Below are 22,673 nucleotides of genomic sequence, written 5' to 3'. Positions count from 1 at the left end.
TTTATATTAGGTAAATGATCAAAATTTTGAGATATGGTGTCTTTTATCGTTTTTAAGCATTTTTTAATATTTTCGCAATTCGTGCCATACAATTATTTTAATGAATAAGTGAGGTAAAACCAGCAGAAAATATGAAAAATTATATAGACTAAAATATAAAATCTTAACTTTCAATATTAGAGTACTTCCAAAAATGTTTTAGCGGAAAACAAAATCTGCAAAATTTAGTCCGAATTTCCTCTGTTTGGCTAAAAGTCTATTTTTGTTTGAGCCTAATTACGTAATAAAGTAAAAATATCAAATGTTTTGTCAATAATAATTCATTTTATTAATACTTTTTTTGTTTAGAACAAATTTTACTCATTACATTGAACTTTATAACAATCCGAATTTGAGAACTCAAATCCTGAGTAAACAACACCCTTAACATTGTTTTTCAAATGCAACAGGTCTTAAATTGGTATTGATTTTTAAACATTGTTAATTAAATCTTTGATATATTTTTTTAATTACTATAGAGAAGATAGTATAATACAATGTTGGCATCACAATTGAAGATCTTTGTCTGTGTAAAAATTGTCATAATTATAACATTTGATATAACCAAAGACAACATACAACACTTAAAATCTACAAAGATTTTACTAGATGTTGCAACTTGTACTGTTTGAGAAAAAGGAAGTTAAGAATCTTATTTTAAGAGGAACTCATTAAAAATAGAATTCCCTGGCCTGGATACTTTTCATATGCGCATATTCATTTGACAAAGCTAAAAAGGAAATAAATTAATGTATTCTTGATTGGACAACAACACTCAGATGGTAAACTTGTTTTTTTACACAAGAACAATCATAAAAATGCTCAGTTTTAAAACTTCCTGATTAAGAGATGGATCATTTGAGGAACATCTGCATTTTAATTTCTTTGTACTTTTCATTTTCCTGCGGTATGTATATTAAATGTTTGATTTCTTTATTAATCTAGTTAATGGTCCTACTATGGTTTAATGTGACATCATTAGACAGTTAACTTAAATAATTCTTTATATAGTTTTTTTTTGTATTTTCATGGTGTCCTTTTTTTCGTTTTCTTTAGGATATGTGAGGTTTTTTATGCATCCTACAGTCTACCCTGTCGGTAAAACTAATTTGTCTTTCAAATGTGGAAGTCCTTTATACTATTTTATGGGATGGAAGCATATAAATGCAAGTCTCAAGCTTCAACTACGGAACTATTCAAACGATAACTGGACATCTGTTTTCGAGTTAAATGGAGCAAATGAATTTAAGGAAAACAAAAGTGCATCTTTCGATGGTTATACTATTTTATCATTAAATTGGACAAACGGGACATATACATATTCAAATATTAAGCAAATTACACTCGAGGGATTAGTAGAGCCAAAACAATGCACGGTCGATCCTCAGAAATCCCCTGGCGTTCGCTGTGTCCTGAGTGGTGGCAGTCAAATAATCGACAGTTCCGAGAAGAAGATATTCTCGATTGAGGGTGGTTATTGTTTTGGTTTAAATTTTGTGTTGTATTTTATAGAACATAATCAAAATGAGCATGTAATTTTTTTTATTACTAATTATTAAAAAAATGACTAGGGTCACGAAAAAAAACCTTTTATCTTTCAGGGTTGAAATGAAAACGGCGTCGAAGTTTATTTTTAAGAAAACTAAAAACTCGCAGCTACCTTAACAAAGAAAGTAAATTTGTTCGAAGCAGGTTTTTTGATTGCTGGAATGTTTTTTTCGCGTTAAATCCCAATTGCGTAGTGAAATTAAAAAAAAATTAAAAGAATGTTCGCAAATGAATTAAGACTACGTTTAATAAATGCACGAGATATATGTGGGAAAAAAATTGAGCAATTTTGAAATATAACATTGAAATACATGTAATTATTTGTGTAATTATTACTAGCAGATATAATTTTTTACATGTTCAACTGTCACATTCCTTTTACGGGGTATATGACGGCATCATGATGCACTGTACTATATTCAGTTACAGTGAAACGAAAAAGAGGGTAAATTTAATCACAGCACAATTTCGAAACAAATTCAATATAAGAAAAGGTGTGTCATGTTTTTGAAATTTTAATTCTCTTTTTTTAATTGACTGATAGTATCCTATCAAATAAATTCCTAGTAATAGTGCAGCTAAATCTCATGTGTGTGGATTTATCAGCAATGTTACCGAAGTTTTTTGAAATTTCATTATTGTAAGGATAAGTAACGATAGGTTTCAACACTTTATATCAGCATGACCTAACCGTTTGTCAGTGGATGTTAATTTGGTCTATGACTAAATTCAAGATACTGTAAATAGAAAAAAATATTGGGTCCCGTTTTATTTTTGCCTCTCTTGTCATTGTTGTCAGAGGGCGAATTTTGTAAGACTGGGCGAATTCAAAACTTTTCTAAAATAAATGTGTATTTTATAAAAGGTACATGTATCCATCAAATGCTCTGCTTTCTGTGCGAATTTAAGACGGAAAAAAACCGTTTGCAAGTGTAGAATAGCAAAAAACCCACCAACTTTGTGGATCCGCATCTGAAAATATGTTTTATTAATGTCAGATTTCCCATTGACAATTTTTGCATGAATAAAAGACAATTACCTAACACCACTAATTGTTTACTTTTGGTTAGTGATATATTTAAAATGCCTTTCACACTAAATGACGAATCTATTTGAATTAAAGGATTTAGGGAAAATTTGATTTTTAAAAAGATGATTGTCAAACTAATGCATGAGATGTAAAGGGGAATATCAGTTTGGCGTCAGAATGATTATTTTGTGCAGTTCGTAAATTCTTAGGTTCTGAAGGTTTTGACCGATCGATAGACTGGTTAGACGAACTGGATGGCATAGATTTAAGCCCTATCAATTTTATAGGGCTATGAATCACAATTGGTTTGCTTATAGAAATATAGTAGTAAATACTCAGTGGATGTAAAAGAAAACACCCCCCCCCCCCCAAAAAAAAAACCCCCAAAAACCCCAACCCCCCCCCAAAAAAAAACCCCCAAAAAACCCCGCTCATACAATTTTTCAACAATGGCAAACCATTGTATTTAATTATTCGTTTCTCACAACTAAATCCACGCTTTGCAAAAGTTGTTTCCCGTTGCGGGGTCAATCCTAAAGGCAAAACGAGAATAATACCTTTTTCATTTCTTATGCTACATGTGTACCCTGTGATAAAATCTATTCGAATTTAATTGTTTCCTCGATGTGTGAGTTGCCCTATAAAACAGCGATTCTTTTTTTATTGACGCCAGTCATTTTTAATACTGGAGTTAAATATTCACACTGCTCAAGATAAGAAGAATGAAAAAAATAGATCTTTACTCATATTTTATATACAAACCATAGGGCGAACCCCTGAAAAAATGGAAAACATCTCCATCGTCTCCCAGGGAATCTTCCAGGATAAAGACAAAATAAACTTTGAAGAGGATGATGTGCTACAGTTACAATGTATTGGGGAAGTTGAAACTATCAATGGCATCCCAAGTAAGGTACATACATGTATATTGAGTGCATGTTTTACTTAAGGTGGCCTTATACACCCACAATTTATTCCAATTTTCAAAAAAAGACTACAAAACATATACTTATCAAATATTAAAATGATGATAGGGATACTATAGGTATTTTTAAAGAATTTTTTTATTGTTTTTCCGTGTTTTTGTAAAATAATTTTTAAAAATTTCCTTCGGACATCTAAAAAAAATATAACACTTCTTAACATTCAGGAATGCTATTATTGCATTTTTTTTTAGTATTTCCCAAAAACATAATTTTTCATATTTTCTTATTCTTTCACAAATCATCTGAAAAAGCTGCTTGATGTTATAAGAAAATGTATTTTGATAAATGTGACATAAAAAAAAGATGAATGAAAATCATTGTAAATAAAAACAAAAAATATTTTAAATTTTCTTTGGTATTATAGTTCCTCAGGTAAGCGTTATCGTTCCTAAGTCCCAAGGCTCAAACACATACGGGACTTTTCATTTCTGAGTTGAAGAAAATTTACTAAATATCATGTTGGAATGATAAATACATACATATTTCATTAAAGGCCTATATAAGTGAATATATTTATTCGCTTTAATGCAAAACTAAGTCAAATTAATAAAGGGGAAAATTAACTAATAGGATTTATGTATACCAACCTGAGAGAAATTCAAAGCCACCCTCTTATCCCCTTAAGGTGTCGATATTAATGTGAATTAAAGTAAATTATAATTGAAATACTTTCACCGGTTTAGAATTTTCTTTAACAGTATTCCACTAAAAAATACGTTTTAGAAAATTTTTGAAAGTTAAAAATTTTATCGTCCTCAACGGGATTCGAACCCATGACCTACAGGATTGACTTGAACCCACTATACGCTGTAGTATGTCGATGATGGGAAAGAAACTATTTAAAATTTGATTTTATTGTTTATTTCGATAAATAATACGACACAACGTGAATGTGTCACATACCTCATTATATACATCCACTGTATCATAATTGCTTTTTTTACCTCGTCTACTGTCGGGGAAACCACACGCACAATACATCAGCAGTGCAATAGTGCCAGATACTGTTTAGATATGTATCGTTTCATCTCTTATTTTCTAGTTACATTTGTATGTGTATAATTTTCTAGGAAAACTTCTTTTCAAAATTTACCATTTTGGTAGAAATTACTCCACAGAGGCATCGTAAATATTACAATGTCATCACTTTTAGAATGTCCAAAAAGGGCATATTGACACGATATAGACAATTTTTTAATGATTTCTGACATAAAATGGGGATATTGGTTTCAGTATCTTTTTTTAGATTATTAACTTTATTTCCATATTCCTATATAATTTGCCAACTTTTATGTATACAATGAAAGCTTTCTGTATAAAGATTTTTTGATTAATTTCTTTTCAAACCGAATTCTGTTTCGATTTGAATATAAACGTGCATTTTGAATACATTAAGAAGTTTATTTCAAATGTGGTGAACAGTACACATTGTTTGTAGGTATTTGTATTTTGTTTAATTGAGTTTTATTGCAGAATATTCGATGGTGCAAAAACGAATCGGGCAAATTAAAAAAGCTGTCACTCCAACATCCTCCCCTGACAAGCATAGTGTTTAGAAGCAATAATGGGTGCAGTGTTGTTCAGAAATCGGTCATATTTTATCACATCTTAAAAAATGATACCGATTTGGATCTTATGTGTGAGTCTGGGTACGGTGGTACGTGTGGTAAAAGTGGGATCAACTTTACGATAAGCATACCAACGGCTAATACCAATGAAGGTTAATATTTCATTTATATGTGCAATTATTAAAATTCAATTTTAAGTTTTATAAACGACAGGTTAAATTTAGGTGTAGGGAAAAATTTATATGTAATATTCTTTTTTGAAAAAAAAATAAAGGTCTTCAATAAGAATTACTGCTTCCAAAACTTGAATGAAACTACCATAAAAAAATAACTTGTGTGTGTTGTCTTATGTTTTAGTTACAATTCTTGTTCTTTGTATTATAAGATTGATGAATATATAAGTATTATTTTAATTAGCAAAAACTGAAAGATAAGAATTAATATACATTAATGTTTCCGAGATATATATGTGGGAAGCTGCCATTCAACAGAAATCAACGTGTATGGGTGTTTTATTTAATGTTTTAAATGAAAACAATTACAATATGTTCATTTTTTGTTCTTTGTTTTATCAGATATATGGAGAGTTTCGCCAATTGTCATTCACGATAGAGAATCTGTCCTTAACACAAATCTTATTAAATTAAACGGAGCTGGTAAAACCCTTTATCTTCTATGTACAGCATCAACCCTTTTCCAGCAAGAGTCATTGCAGGTAAATATATGACGTTTTTATTCTATGTCTTGAGTGTACTTTAAAAATTTAATTAAATATGCCAATTACGGATTTTTTTTCATTGTAGGTCCAAAACTCCTTACTTATTCTAATCATGAATATAATACAAATATATTTGAACAATGGCTTCTCGAAATCCGTGAAATCTCTGAATTCATTTAACTTCTTTTTGGGATAAACTTCAATGGTTTTTTTTTAATTTACATTCGCAGTTGTTTTGATACTAGAAAAAATATTTAAAAGAAATAACTGTTTAAATTCATACAAAATATTGTTTGCACTAGGGTTGAAACTAAGTTGTGCCGATGCATTAATTAACTGCTATAAAACATTGTTTATAAACAGAAGTAATAACATCCAATTACCAAGAAATTAGCAACATCAAATTAACAACAAATGCTCGCCATTCTAAAAATGATATTTGTGAACTACAGATGATTCTTAACCTTTAATAAAAATTGTGTCTAAATGTTAACTGCTCAATTAGTTCGATATAAATTCTAAATTTTGAAGAAAAGCTATTGATATTCAATAACCGGTTTTCTTTATGTGTTATAGAAAGTTGTAATAAAGTAAAATATTCAAGATAACGGTAACGAAGAAAATCTTTTGATTGACTCCTGATATTTACTTAAAGAAGTTCACTTTCAATGAACATCTATTATCAAATTTATAACCGTTTGTTTTCTCCTAGAACAAAATGAATTGGTGTTTTAAAAGACAAGTCAACGAGACATGGACAAAAATTAGTCCACAAGAAAAGAAAGTAGAAGTGGTATCGAATTCCAGCGGAGAAACAACAATTTTCAGTAGAATAAAGTACCACGTCACAGTATTAGACAGGGACATATTCTTTCTGTGTGAAATATATCGCTACTCAAGGTGTGGATCGGGTCTGGCACATGCAACAACAAATATTTCAATAGGTGGGGAGACATTGACGAATGAAATCAAAGAAGGTAATCAAATTTTTCCCCAGAGTTTTATTTGTTTTTGTCTTTTAAGAATACTAGCTCTACCAATAACAGTCAAACACTATTTTTTGTTGCATTTTTTCATTTTATTAAATCTTTGTTATTTGTTAAATGGGTCGACGAGGATAAAATGACACATTGGTCAAATAAATTATTTATAAAATATCATTTGAAAAAAACAAAACATGTTGTATATTGCCTGAACATGATTGCCCTTATACGCACAGCAAAACGCATTGTTGATAATGTTTTCCTTGACCCTGTTCAGCAGGTTTTAAAGATGTTCAACTACAAAAACGTTTGGAACCTGACTGTAGCAAAGCGGGAGTAGCTGTGGTTTCTGTTATATTGGTTTCCATCGTCGTTATTGCATTTCTTTTTCTGGTAGTGTTGTTCAGAAGAAAAGAGATCAAGTTTCAGGGTAAGGGGCATGTATTTCATTGTTTCCTTTTACTCTTGGGAATATCTTTTTTTTCTTTAAGAAATTGATAAAGATAACAATGTCTTGATTTATTTGATTTTGTATACATGAAATTACCCTTTTATATATATTTATTTTTAAAGTAAACAGTAGAATAAACTATTTTTCAGATTTTTTTTACTTTATTAGAATGCTTAAGAATATCTCTAACTGATTTGCATGAATTCAATTTAAATATATTACATGTACCTGTAATTCAAGAGTCTGAGTAAATATTATTTGCAATTGCTATGTTGATATAACATGTACAAATTAAAAAATTGGCAAAATTCAGTGTGCATATATATCTGATACCTTTGACTTATTTTAAAATAAGATATTTTTCCTTATCGTGATCTTTAAAATATTGAAGGGTTTTTTTTCTCCAAAATTAAGGTTTATTTATTTTTTATTTTTTTTATTTTAAAAGGATTTGTGCTAAAAATTGACCGGTACGTACAATTTAAAAATATTAGGTTAGCTGTTTATAATTACAAGTTTTATGAAAAACGTTTGATCTTTTTTATGTATTGAATAAATTTGATACTATAATATAAAATTCATCATATTTTTTTCTTATATAAAAAAAAAACCAACAACATTTTTTCAGTGAAGAGAAAGTTTCGATCGACGCAGCGGCAAAAACTAAAGGTAAGTGCCATTTTGTGTTATACACTTATACAAAGCAAATTATTGTTGTTTGATTATTAAATGATGGTACCAAAACGTTGAAAAAGCATTGCATTTGTCAAAATGTTTAAAGACAATTTCATAAATGATTATTCCACAACATAAAACAATGACAGCAGAATTAAATTAAAGAGTCTATGTTTTTTGTAGTTCATGAAATACATGTAATCTCTCTTTCTCTCTCTCTCTCTCTCTCTCTCTCTCTCTCTCTCTCTCTCTCTCTCTCTCAGAGTACTTTGATAATATGTTTCGAATTGAATGTGGTGTTAATGTAAATGATTTGCACAAAAATGTAAAAGAAATAATATTACTAGACATTGGTGTATTCATAACTTAAATCATGAAGTCACACTTGAAGGTTATAGACTATACATGTAGTATGTAACAAGCATCTATTAGGATATATTTTTGTCAATAATAGAGCGCGAATTTTAAACACGACTGAACTCTCCTGATTTTGTACACCAGTAAGTATAAATAGATATCATAATGTGTTTGGTAAAATTATTGCTTAATTAATTTTTAAAAAGTATAAAAACAATTTAATACAATGTAGATATAACTAATTATAATATAAAAACCTGACTTGCAAAATTAAAATCTTATGATGTAATGTTTTGGTATTTTGAATACAAATGTATTTTAATATTGAATTTACATCATTTTTTACTATATTTTCCAGCAATACCTACACCACAAGTTAATAAAAAGTAAGTCATTCATATATATATATATATATATATATATATATATATATATATATATATATATATATATATACACGCAGTTTTAAAAAACTTTTTGTCAATTAAGTCCAGATAACAGGTACGTCGAAAAATCATTCCAAAGTTGTTCTCCTAAAAAGAAAGAAAAACGACCGCCTTCAAAACAAGGTAATCAGTTCACCAAATATAACTGTTGCAAGGTTTTGTGTAGAAATACCATTGATTTCTAGATATTTTAAATATTTTTGTATGAATTTACACATAAATGTACACAACACAAATCATCATTTTAGCTAGTACCGAAAAAGAAATCAAATCAGAGGAAAAAATAAAGTAGGTTTTTTTTAATATGAATTCTTGTACATTGCATTTATATGCACACGAGTGTAAAATAAGATTAGTGTATATGCAACTTTAAAACAATCATTTCAATCTACTTTTTTCAAGCAAACATTATGAGACACAGGAGTTAAAAGTTGCAGCCGAGAGACAAGATTTGTATGAAAATCAAGAATTTCAACAGGAGAAAAACATGTAAGAGAAATGGTCATAAGAAGAGTGGGATAAAAGAGAAATAGAGTTGGGGAGTGATATCATTATTACATGCATTTTTGTACAAAATATTGCACTGATTTTATCTCAAAAAACATTTTAGGGACACGTGTACATACGAAGAAGTTGCAACGGGGCATAACCAATCAGAATATGAGTCTTTGAGATAATGAAGAAGAAAACCAAGCTGAAAATACCTGATTAATAGCTGTTTTTGTTTGCAAAGCAAACCTTTCCAATCCGGTTTAATATAAGATCTTAAGATTAAAGGACTATGTGCGGTTTTATGCATTTTTGCCCCCCACATCAATGTTTAAGAAAAAAGCTTTAAAAATAAGGTGTAAAAGGTTATCACCACAGTGACGTCATAATGTAGAAATGACGTCATGAAGATTGCATTATTTTGATAAATTGATGTTTTGTAGCAAAATATGGGTGTTTTCCGATGGTTTTTCGACTGGGAAACATCGAGCGCAGGTTTGCTCAAGTACCATTTTTCAGTATTATGTGTATAACCATCTGAAGAAAAACATACGTTAAGATCGCACTTGAGCAGATCTGCGCTCTATACTTCCGAATGCAAAATATAGAGCAAAAATGAGAATATTTTCATTTGTTTGCAAATTTGCGGGAATTAGGTCATTTAGGTGACGTCATAGATTAACAGCAAATGAGGAATGATGACTAAAATCAAGATTAAAGTTATAGGCATCCTCTATACAATGATTTGTGAAGATTTTATTTTTATACGATTCTATTTAAAAATTGGTTGAAATCGGGGGCAGATATTTGACCATACCGCACATAGTCCTTTAAACATAAGATCACAAGAAAGCATACAAATAAAACAATCATCAGATATTGTAGGATACAAAAAGTCAATATATTTAAACAGTTTCTTTAAGTCTTAAAGTGTCTTGTTTGTGTTTAAATTGTTATTTGCACATCATGTCATGTACAACAGTGTCTATTACTGCAAAATGCTATAATACAAGTAGTGTTGTTTCTTTACTTTTGCCAATAAGGACATTGAAGATATCTTAGAATAACACAATTGAAAACCCCGTTATTTAATATTGTTTTTCATATTTTATGTTTTTAATTTGTTATCATTATCATTTGATATCATTATATCCCCAACGCATTTCATCTGTACAACCAAAGATTCACTTTTTAAAAAAATTGTATTTAATGTAAAATTATTATGATATCAAATTATAATTAATTGTTATTAATTTTTATCTCCGTGTATTCTGTTATTTTTATTTGCAAATAATATATTAGACTTTACCATTGCTTAACTAAAAAAGAAAAACAAAATTGCCGGTTATATAAAAATTGAAATGAAAAATAAAATTTCTTAATCATGTTATATTTTAAGATGATTAAGTCAAGTTGTGATTTTTTTTTATCCAGTTTGAAATATGTGGTTGTGGCAGATAAGTGTAATACTACCTACAATAAAATCTTCTGTCTCTTTATTTTATGGCTTTACAAGCCCTAGAATGTTAGGGTACGATTCAGAAAGGCAGTGCAACTATAAAACTTTCCTACTGCATCACAACCACATTTTATTATACGTTTGTAATTTTAACTGACAAAGATTAAATATCGCATCCAAGACTAAAAGTGATACCTCAATAAGGTACAACATCTCTCTCTCTCTCTCTCTCTCTCTCTCTCTCTCTCTCTCTCTCTCTCTCTCTCTCTCTCTCTCTCTCTCTCTCTCTCTCTCTCTCTCTCTCTCTGTTGTGTATGGTATTTATATCGACTTATATCAAAACAGCATTTTGAGACAAAAAGTCGTTATAATTGTAGATTTTTTGTAAAAAACGGGTTAAGCGTGATGCAACTTCTTTATTATTACATTATGTTTTATTTCATGCAAAGATTCTTTAAATTTTCTAACCAATCACTGATTAGATTTCATGTTAATAATTCATAAGAAATAGTGCCAAAAGGTTTATTATGTATAATTTAAAACCGACAGTTTAAAAATTAGTCCGTATAAATTCCAACTATAGAACAAATTTACTTCAGCCTGGATATGCGTACATAACGAATAATTGTAGAATAGCTATATCTAAATAAGGCAATTTTTGTTAAACCCGAAATATTAGTGTTATTCATTCTTAAATACATGCTATCTTTTATTTGCATGTTGAATTTTTACAATGACTCTTGCTTACACCCTTCAAGTGGATGGAATTTTTATGCATCACTTTTGTTTTCACTGTATTTTGTTTTTTGTGTGCGTGTAGTTTTTAGCATGTGTACATGTAATAATATCTTTTTGACTCCCGTTATCTGCTATTTGATTTCTTGTCAACTGTTTTTGGATCTTCTTGCCACTATTGATGTTTCATATACTGTTCTATATATTTGCGTCAGTTTCAAATAAATAAGAATTTTTAACTACTTTTTTGTTGTATTTTGAATCACGTGTGTACGCTATGTGTACATATAGATTAATAGCCATATAGATACACTTTAAGTGTTGAATTTTTAAAAGACATTGTGTACATGCAAAGCAATGCAATGCTAGGGCTATTAAATTAATGTAAATTAAAATTAAAATTGATAATATTATATTATTATTTCAAGCTTGTGGGTGGAATGAAAACAGTTTCACATGTTATATGACATAAAGATAACAATATTCAAGGCATTTCCGTCATTTTCAAGCAGTGATATAAAGGACTCTCAAAATAAGAAAATAGACCCCAAGTAAACTGCTTTCACGGCAGATGTTCACATTGTATGATGTGTCTCAAGTTCCTATTTTGGACTCGTCCACTAATACCTGCAAAAATATTAATGAATGAGAGTCTTGTAAATAAAATTTCTATTGGTCAGAATGGATTCTTCTGTGAGGGTCGGGGTAGGTATAAAAACCAATTTAATCATTCAAAGTTTCGAATTGTTAACAACGATATATCAGATCGAATGTTTAAAAACGATTTATAAATCCAAAATACAGTCAGTTTTAATCGGTAGACGTTTGAGCATGTGTATTTCGTAGACGGGCATCCTTACACCATATTAATTTAAGTCGAATGAGATCGTCCAGCATATAGAGAAAACAAAACTCTCTGGCATTTTAGTTCTTCCAGTTAACTTTCAAGACTGCATTTTATCATGAATTTATGATTTTGTTTGGAAATAATAATTCAACATCAATTATTAATTAACAATGTACATCTACGCAAGTACACAACGTTTTTGCGATGACATCCCCCCCCCCCCCCCGGCCATGGTACCTATTTTTAAATCAGGATTACACACGTGCTTGCATTTGGCAGAATACAAGCTGGAACTTAACTGTTAACTATAAGTTACTAATATCATATCTTCCTTAAGTAAGTACGTGTAGTAATTGATACATGTAATTGTGAAAACCATAGAGGAATGCATGCTATGAGCATAATAATTAAATGCTTGATATAATATTTCATTTTTTATACATGATTTAAGTCAATGATAATATGAAAATATATGCTTGACTTCATATCGGAAATTACTCATTTTCTTTATTTCCCATTTCAATAAACAAAACAAACCAATAAACAAAAGTAATCCACTTTTTTTATAAATAAATGCGATATAAATCTTTGGTTTAACTGTGTTTAAAGGTAACATTGGCATTCCGATAATTTTGAAAATGATTACTTAAATAAAAAGTTAAAATAACCGTAAAATTACCGACATCGGTCTTCCCCATACGTGGTTATAGAAGAGAAGGGAAGGGTTCCAGACTTCACCCCATCCCCGCAAAATTTCTTTCAATTACATGTACATTATAAAAGTACCAAAAATATGCCTCGGACATCCCCTGGCAAACTCAAAAAACCGTCAGACCCTCAACCTCCACTCCCGGAAAAATTTTCTGATCCGTGCATGCTTTCCCTCCTCAAAAAAAATTATTTTTCAAAACCCCGTGTAAAATTTCCAAGATCTCCGCATATATACTAAAAGATTCATTGGCGCTTGCGTTCGATAAAAAATGCGTGTAAAATGTTTGGTCATTTTACCTTCGTATCGGGCATACCCTTTGTGTGAATATAATCGTCGTCCATATTCTGTCTACATTATGTCAATTATGATGATTAAATAAGTTTCTCAAAATAAAATGCACATGCAAAAAAACAACATGCGGCGAATCAAACTATAGACAACTTTTAAAGATCGGTATTTGCTTATATATATATATATATATATATATATGTAGTATAGCAATTTGTTTCTTTTACTCAGTGTTTATACATCTAATATTGTATCATGGTTAGGTATCATTTTTTTGTATTACGTCACAAGTATGACGCAGCTACGACGGAAGACCTAATCGTTGCTTGCAACGAGCTCGTGTCTAGCTTTCTGTATAAAATCTCAATATTTAGTCCTTGTTGATGGGTGTAGCCTTGCTGGCTATATAATTATATATATATATATACACAACAATTTAAACGTGTCCACTGCATATAAGCATTATACACAGCAACAGTCTGTAGCACCCGATCTAAAAAAAATCATATAGACGACCTTAAAGCTACATTTACTTAAGTGTTAAAATGTCGCTATTTACGGCACATGAAAAAACTTGTGATAGTTTTGGACTACTCAACGCAAATTCACTACTGAGGTCGTTGGTTTACTTGCCTCAGATTTTCTCTTAAACATGCTTAACAGACACGGAAAGTGAAGCATGTTTTAATTTACGTCCTGATCAAGAGTTGTCATTTTTACATGTCAACAAACTTCATTGCTTCATTTTACGGAGCTGGTATTATGGTGTTTCGTAGAATGTTAAAGGCCAGTAAAGAGACGATATTTGTAGTAAAATGTCTGAGGATATTTTGGAATCAAATATTCATACAGAATTTGTTCGGACATAAGATTATTCAGTCTAAAAGTCCAAGAGGTCAGATCTACTTCCGATGCAGCAGAAGTCTATGTGTAAAATAATTACATATTGAAGTATTAATTATGTGCTGGTGTTAAGTAAGTTGTACGATTAGAAAACACATCTGGGAAGATGTAAACAGAAAATTAAATTGTTTATTATAGCATTAATTATTTGACACCTCAATAAATCTGAATGCAACGACGACGTTCAACTTTATTCCACCACTTAAACATATCTACTTCAAAGTTTAACATTGTTTTTCAAATGCAACAGGTCTTAAATTGGTATTGATTTTTAAACATTGTTAATTAAATCTTTGATATATTTTTTTAATTACTATAGAGAAGATAGTATAATACAATGTTGGCATCACAATTGAAGATCTTTGTCTGTGTAAAAATTGTCATAATTATAACATTTGATATAACCAAGGACAACATACAACACTTAAAATCTACAAAGATTTTACTAGATGTTGCAACTTGTACTGTTTGAGAAAAAGGAAGTTAAGAATCTTATTTTAAGAGGAACTCATTAAAAATAGAATTCCCTGGCCTGGATACTTTTCATATGCGCATATTCATTTGACAAAGCTAAAAAGGAAATAAATTAATGTATTCTTGATTGGACAACAACACTTAGATGGTAAACTTGTTTTTTTACACAAAAACAATCATAAAAATGCTCAGTTTTAAAACTTCCTGATTAAGAGATGGATCATTTGAGGAACATCTGCATTTTAATTTCTTTGTACTTTTCATTTTCCTGCGGTATGTATATTAAATGTTTGATTTCTTTATTAATCTAGTTAATGGTCCTACTATGGTTTAATGTGACATCATTAGACAGTTAACTTAAATAATTCTTTATATAGTTTTTTTTTGTATTTTCATGGTGTCCTTTTTTTCGTTTTCTTTAGGATATGTGAGGTTTTTTATGCATCCTACAGTCTACCCTGTCGGTAAAACTAATTTGTCTTTCAAATGTGGAAGTCCTTTATACTATTTTATGGGATGGAAGCATATAAATGCAAGTCTCAAGCTTCAACTACGGAACTATTCAAACGATAACTGGACATCTGTTTTCGAGTTAAATGGAGCAAATGAATTTAAGGAAAACAAAAGTGCATCTTTCGATGGTTATACTATTTTATCATTAAATTGGACAAACGGGACATATACATATTCAAATATTAAGCAAATTACACTCGAGGGATCAGTAGAGCCAAAACAATGCACGGTCGATCCTCAGAAATCCCCTGGCGTTCGCTGTGTCCTGAGTGGTGGCAGTCAAATAATCGACAGTTCCGAGAAGAAGATATTCTCGATTGAGGGTGGTTATTGTTTTGGTTTAAATTTTGTGTTGTATTTTATAGAACATAATCAAAATGAGCATGTAATTTTTTTAATTACTAATTATTAAAAAAATGACTAGGGTCACGAAAAAAAACCTTTTATCTTTCAGGGTTGAAATGAAAACGGCGTCGAAGTTAATTTTTAAGAAAACTAAAAACTCGCAGCTACCTTAACAAAGAAAGTAAATTTGTTCGAAGCAGGTTTTTTGATTGCTGGAATGTTTTTTTCGCGTTAAATCCCAATTGCGTAGTGAAATTTAAAAAAAATTAAAAGAATGTTCGCAAATGAATTAAGACTACGTTTAATAAATGCACGAGATATATGTGGGAAAAAAATTGAGCAATTTTGAAATATAACATTGAAATACATGTAATTATTTGTGTAATTATTACTAGCAGATATAATTTTTTACATGTTCAACTGTCACATTCCTTTTACGGGGTATATGACGGCATCATGATGCACTGTACTATATTCAGTTACAGTGAAACGAAAAAGAGGGTAAATTTAATCACAGCACAATTTCGAAACAAATTCAATATAAGAAAAGGTGTGTCATGTTTTTGAAATTTTAATTCTCTTTTTTTAATTGACTGATAGTATCCTATCAAATAAATTCCTAGTAATAGTGCAGCTAAATCTCATGTGTGTGGATTTATCAGCAATGTTACCGAAGTTTTTTGAAATTTCATTATTGTAAGGATAAGTAACGATAGGTTTCAACACTTTATATCAGCATGACCTAACCGTTTGTCAGTGGATGTTAATTTGGTCTATGACTAAATTCAAGATACTGTAAATAGAAAAAATATTGGTTCCCGTTTTATTTTTGCCTCTTTTGTCATTGTTGTCAGCGGGCGAATTTTGTAAGACTGGGCGAATTCAAAACATTTTAAAAATAAATGTGTATTTTATAAAAGGTACATGTATCCATCAAATGCTCTGCTTTCTGTGCGAATTTAAGACGGAAAGAAACCGTTTGCAAGAGTAAAAGAGGAAAAAACCCACCAACTTTGTGGATCCGCATCTGAAAATATGTTTTATTAATGTCAGATTTCCCATTTACAATTTTTGCATGAATAAAAGACAATTACCTAACACCACTAATTGTTTACTTTTGGTTAGTGATATATTTAAAATGCCTTTCACACTAAATGATGAATCTATTTAAATTAAAAGGATTTAGGGAAAATTTGATTTTTTAAAACATGATTGTTAAACTAATGCATGACATGTAAAGGGGAATATCAGTTTTGCATCAGAATGATTATTTTGTGCAGTTCGTAAATTCTTAGGTTCTGAAGGTTTTGACTGATCGATAGACTGGTTAGACGAACTGGATGGCATAGATTTAAGCCCTATCAATTTTATAGGGCTATGAATCACAATTGGTTTGCTTATAGAAAATAATAGTAAATACTCAGTGGATGTAAAAGAAAAAAAAAACACCCCCCCCCAAAAAAAAACAAAAAAAACAAAAACAAAACAAAACCCCCCCCCCCAAAAAAAACCAAAAAAAACCCCGCTCATACAATTTTTCAACAATGACAAACCATTGTATTTAATTATTCGTTTCTCACAACTAAATCCACGCTTTGCAAAAGTTGTTTCCCTTTGCGGGGTCAATCCTTAAGGCAAAACGAGAATAATACCTTTTTCCTTTCTTATGCTACATGTGTACCCTGTGATAAAATCTATTCGAATTTAATTGTTTCCTTCGAAGTGTGAGTTGCCCTATGAAACAGCGATTCTTTTTTATTGACGCCAGTCATTTTTAATACTGGAGTTAAATATTCACACTGCTCAAGATAAGAAGAATGAAAAAAATAGATCTTTACTCATATTTTATATACAAACCATAGGGCGAACCCCTGAAAAAATGGAAAACATCTCCATCGTCTCCCAGGGAATCTTCCAAGATAAAGACAAAATAAACTTTGAAGAGGATGATGTGCTACAGTTACAATGTATTGGGGAAGTTGAAACCATCAATGGCATCCCAAGTAAGGTACATACATGCATGTTTTACTTAAGGTGGCCTTATACACCCACAATTTATTCCAATTTTCAAAAAAAAGACTACAAAACATATACTTATCAAATATTAAAATGATGATAGGGATACTATAGGTATTTTTAAAGAACTTTTTATTGTTTTTCCGTGTTTTTTGTAAAATAATTTTAAAAAAATTTCCTTCGGACATCTAAAAAAAATATAACACTTATTTACATTCAGAAATGCTATTATTGCATTTTTTTTTAGTATTTCCCAAAAACATAATTTTTCATATTTTCTTATTCTTTCACAAATCATCTGAAAAAGCTGCTTGATGTTATAAGAAAATGTATTTTGATAAATGTGACATAAAAAAAGATGAATGAAAATCATTGCAAATAAAAACAAAAAATATTTTAAATTTCTTTGGTATTAAAGTTCCTCAGGTAAGCGTTATCGTTCCTAAGTCCCAAGGCTCAAACACATTGGGGACTTTTCATTTCTGAGTTGAAGAAAATTTACTAAATATCATGTTGGAATGATAAATACATACATATTTCATTAAAGGCCTATATAAGTGAATATGTTAATTCGCTTTAATGCAAAACTAAGTCAAACTAATAAAGGGGAAAATTAACTAATAGGATTTATGTATCCCAACATGAGAGAAATTCAAAGCCACCCTCTTATCCCCTTAAGGTGTCGATATTAATGTTGATTAAAGTGAATTATAATTGAAATACTTTTACCGGTTTAGAATTTTCTTTAACAGTATTCCACTAAAAAATACGTTTTAGAAAATTTTTGAAAGTTAAAAATTTTATCGTCCTCAACGGGATTCGAACCCATGACCTACAGGATTGACTTGAACCCACTATACGCTGTAGTATGTCGATGATGGGAAAGAAACTATTTAAAATTTGATTTTATTGTTTATTTCGATAAATAATACGACACAACGTGAATGTGTCACATACCTCATTATATACATCGACTGTATCATAATTGCTTTTATTTACCTCGTCTATTGTCGGGGAAACCACACGCACAATACATCAGCAGTGCAATAGTGCCAGATACTGTTTAGATATGTATCGTTTCATCTCTTATTTTCTAGTTACATTTGTATGTGTATAATTTTCTAGGAAAACTTCTTTTCAAAATTTACCATTTTGGTAGAAATTACTCCACAGAGGCATCGTAAATATTACAATGTCATCACTTTTAGAATGTCCAAAAAGGGCATATTGACACGATATAGACAATTTTTTAATGATTTCTGACATAAAATGGGGATATTGGTTTAAGTATCTTTTTTTTAGATTATTAACTTTATTTCCATATTCCTATATAATTTGCCAACTTTTATGTATACAATGAAAGCTTTCTGTATAAAATTTTTTTGATTAATTTCTTTTCAAACCGAATTCTGTTTCGATTTGAATATAAACGTGCATTTTGAATACATTAAGAAGTTTATTTCAAATATGGTGAACAGTACACATTGTTTGTAGGTATTTGTATTTTGTTTAATTGAGTTTTATTGCAGAATATTCGATGGTGCAAAAACGAATCGGGCAAATTACAAAAGCTGTCACTCCAACATCCTCCTCTGACAAGCATAGTGTCTAGAATCAAGGATGGGTGCAGTGTTGTTCAGAAATCGGTCATATTTTATCACATCTTAAAAAATGATACCGATTTGGATCTTATGTGTGAGTCTGGGTACGGTGGTACGTGTGGTAAAAGTGGGATCAACTATACGATAAGCATTCCAACGGCTAATACCAATGAAGGTTAATATTTCATTTATATGTGCAATTATTAAAATTCAATTTTAAGTTTTATAAACGACAGGTTAAATTTAGGTGTAGGGAAAAATTTATATGTAATATTCTTTTTTGAAAAAAAATAAAGGTCTTCAATAAGAATTACTGCTTCCAAAACTTGAATAAAACTACCATAAAAAATAACTTGTGTGTGTTGTCTTATGTTTTAGTTACAATTCTTGTTCTTTGTTTTATAAGATTGATGAATATATAAGTATTATTCTAATTAGCAAAAACTAAAAGATAAGAATTAATAGACATTAATGTTTCCGAGATATATATGTGTGAAGCTGCCATTCAAAAGAAATCAACGTGTACGGGTGTTTTGTTTAATGTTGTAAATGAAAACAATTACAATATGTTCATTTTTTGTTCTTTGTTTTATCAGATAAATGGAGAGTTTCGCCAATTGTCATTCACGATAGAGAATCTGTCCTTAACAAAAATCTTATTAAATTAAACGGAGCTGGTAAAACCCTTTATCTTCTCTGTACAGCATCAACCCTTTTCCAGCAAGAGTCATTGCAGGTAAATATATGACGTTTTTATTCTATGTCTTGAGTGTACTTTAAAGATTTAATTAAATATGCCAATTACGGATTTTTTTTCATAGTAGGTCCAAAACTCCTTACTTATTCTAATCATGAATATAATACAATTAATTTGAACAATGGCCTCTCGAAATCCGTGAAATCTCTGAATTCTTTTAATTTCTTTTTGGGATAAACTTCAATGGGTTTTTTTAAAATTTACATTCGCAGTTGTTTTGATACTAAAATAATGTAAAAAAAAATACCTGTTTAAATTCATACAAAATATTGTTTGCACTAGGGTTGAAACTAATTTGTGCCGATGCGTTAATAAACTGCTATAAAACATTGTTTATAAACAGAAGTAATAACATCCAATTACCAAGAAATTGGCAACATCAAATTAACAACGAATGTGCGCCATTTTAAAAATGATATTTGTGAACTACAGATGATTCTTAACCTTTAATAAAAAATGTGTCCAAATGTTAACTGCTCAATTAGTTCGATATAAATTCTAAATTTTGAAGAAAAGCTATTAATATTCAATAACCGGTTTTCTTAATGTGTTATAGAAAGTTGTAATAAAGTAAAATATTCAAGATAACGGTAACGAAGAAAATCTTTTGATTGGACTCCTGATACTTACTTATCAAATTTATAACCGTTTGTTTCTTCTAGAACGAAATGAAAATGAATTGGTGTTTTAAAAGACAAGTCAATGAGACATGGGCAAAGATTAGTCCACAAGAAAAGAAAGTTGAAGTGGTATCGAATTCCAGCGGAGAAACAACAATTTTCAGTAGAATAAAGTACCACGTCACAATATTAGATAGGGACATATTCTTTCGGTGTGAAATATCTCGCTACTCCAGGTGTGGATCGGGTCTGGCACATGCAACAACAAACATTTCAATAGGTGGGGAGACATTGACGAATGAAATCAAAGAAGGTAATCAAATTTTTCCCTAGAGTTTTATGTGTTTTTGGCTTTTAGAAATACTAGCTTTATCAATAACAGATACAGTCACACACTTTTTTTTGTTACATTTTTTCATTTTATTAAATCTTTGTTATCACAACGTACAATGGTTTGATGCAACTGATTTATAGATTGACAGTTTTGGTAAATGGGTCGACGAGGATTAAATGACACATTGGTCAAATAAATTATTTATAAAATATCATTTTAAATAAAAAAACATGTTGTATATTGCCTGAACAAGATTGCCCATATACGCACAGCAAAACGCATTGTTGATACTGTTTTCCTTGACCATGTTCAGCAGGTTTTAAAGATGTTCAACTACAAAAACGTTTGGAACCTGACTGTAGCACAGCTGGAGTAGCTGTGGTGTCTGTTATATTGGTTTCCATCGTCGTTATTACATTTCTTTTTCTTGTAGTGTTGTTCAGAAGAAAAGAGATCAAGTTTCAGGGTAAGGGGCATATATTTCATTGTTTACTTTTACTCTTGGGAATATCTTTTTTTTATTTAAGAAATTGATAAAGATAACAATGTCTTGATTTATTTGATTTTGTATACATGAAATTACCCTTTTATATATATTTATTTTTAAAGTAAACAGTAGAATAAACTATTTTTCAGATTTTATTTACTTCATTAGAATGCTTAAGAATATCTCTAACTGATTTGCATGAATTCAATTTAAATATATTACATGTACCTGTAATTCAAGAGTCTGAGTAAATATTATTTGCAATTGCTATGTTGATATAACATGTACAAATTAAAAAATTGGCAAAATTCAGTGTGCATATATATCTGATACCTTTGACTTATTTTAAAATAAGATATTTTTCCTTATCGTGATCTTTAAAATATGGAAGGTTTTTTTTCTCCAAAATTAACGTTTATTTATTTTTATTTTTTTTTTTTTATTCTAAAAGGATTTGTGCTAAGAATTGACCGGTATGTATAATTCAAAAATATTAGATTAGCTGTTTATAATTACAAGTTTTATGAAAAAGTTTGATCTTTTTTATGTATTGAATAAATTTGATACTATAATATGAAATTCATCATATTTTTTCTTATTTAAACCCCCCCCCCCATTTTTTAGTGAAGAGAAAGTTTCGATCGACGCAGCGGCAAAAACTAAAGGTAAGTGCCATTTTGTGTTATACACTTATACAAAGCAAATTATTGTTGTTTGATTATTTAATGATGGTACCAAACCGTTGAAAAAGCAAAGTTTACAGCATTGCATTTGTCAAAATTTTTAGAGACAATTTCATAAATGCTTATTCCACAACATAAAACAATGATAGCAGAGTTAAATTAAAGAGTTTTTGTTTTGCCTCATGCTTTCAGAACATTCTTAAGGTTATAGGTTATAGATTATACATTTAGTATGTAACAAGCATCTATTAGGATAGATTTTTGTCAATAATATAGCGCGAATTTTAAATACGACTGAACTCCTCTGATTTTGAACATCAGTAAGTATAATTCAAATATCATAATGTGTTTGGTAAATTGATTTTTAAAGGTATAAATTTTTTTTAATACAATGAAGATTTAACTTATAGTAATATTAAAAACTTCACTAGCAAAATTAAAAGCTTATGATGTAATTTTTTGGTATTTGAAATACAGTCAGATGTATTTTAATATTGAATCTACATCATTTTTTTACTATATTTTACCAGCAATACCTACATCACAAGTTGATAAAAAGTAAGTCATATATATATATATATATATATATATATATATGTATATATATAT

The 22,673-nt window shown here is 29.7% G+C and overlaps 2 protein-coding genes across 2 annotated transcripts; both read left to right on the top strand.

The window, feature by feature from the left end:
• The first annotated feature begins 809 nt into the window (after positions 1-809).
• On the top strand, positions 810-22,626 carry LOC136271979 (uncharacterized). The gene is made up of 10 exons (XM_066072620.1): positions 810-946; positions 1,096-1,509; positions 3,385-3,530; positions 5,077-5,323; positions 5,747-5,886; positions 6,602-6,866; positions 7,153-7,302; positions 21,833-21,854; positions 22,006-22,046; positions 22,595-22,626. The coding sequence occupies exons 1-10, from the start codon at positions 889-891 to the stop codon at positions 22,624-22,626; spliced, it is 1,515 nt and encodes a 504-aa protein (XP_065928692.1). The 5' UTR covers positions 810-888.
• LOC136272208 (uncharacterized) lies at positions 14,902-21,270 on the top strand. The gene is made up of 6 exons (XM_066073424.1): positions 14,902-14,981; positions 15,131-15,544; positions 17,429-17,574; positions 19,112-19,358; positions 19,780-19,919; positions 21,211-21,270. Exons 1-6 carry the CDS (start codon positions 14,924-14,926, stop codon positions 21,268-21,270), a joined length of 1,065 nt encoding a protein of 354 aa, XP_065929496.1. The 5' UTR covers positions 14,902-14,923.
• Positions 22,627-22,673: the final 47 nt, after the last annotated feature.

The sequence above is a fragment of the Magallana gigas genome, chromosome 10 (assembly GCF_963853765.1).
Source record: "Magallana gigas chromosome 10, xbMagGiga1.1, whole genome shotgun sequence".
Taxonomy (NCBI): Eukaryota; Metazoa; Mollusca; class Bivalvia; order Ostreida; family Ostreidae; genus Magallana; species Magallana gigas.
This window is presented reverse-complemented; position numbering and strand designations above follow the sequence as displayed.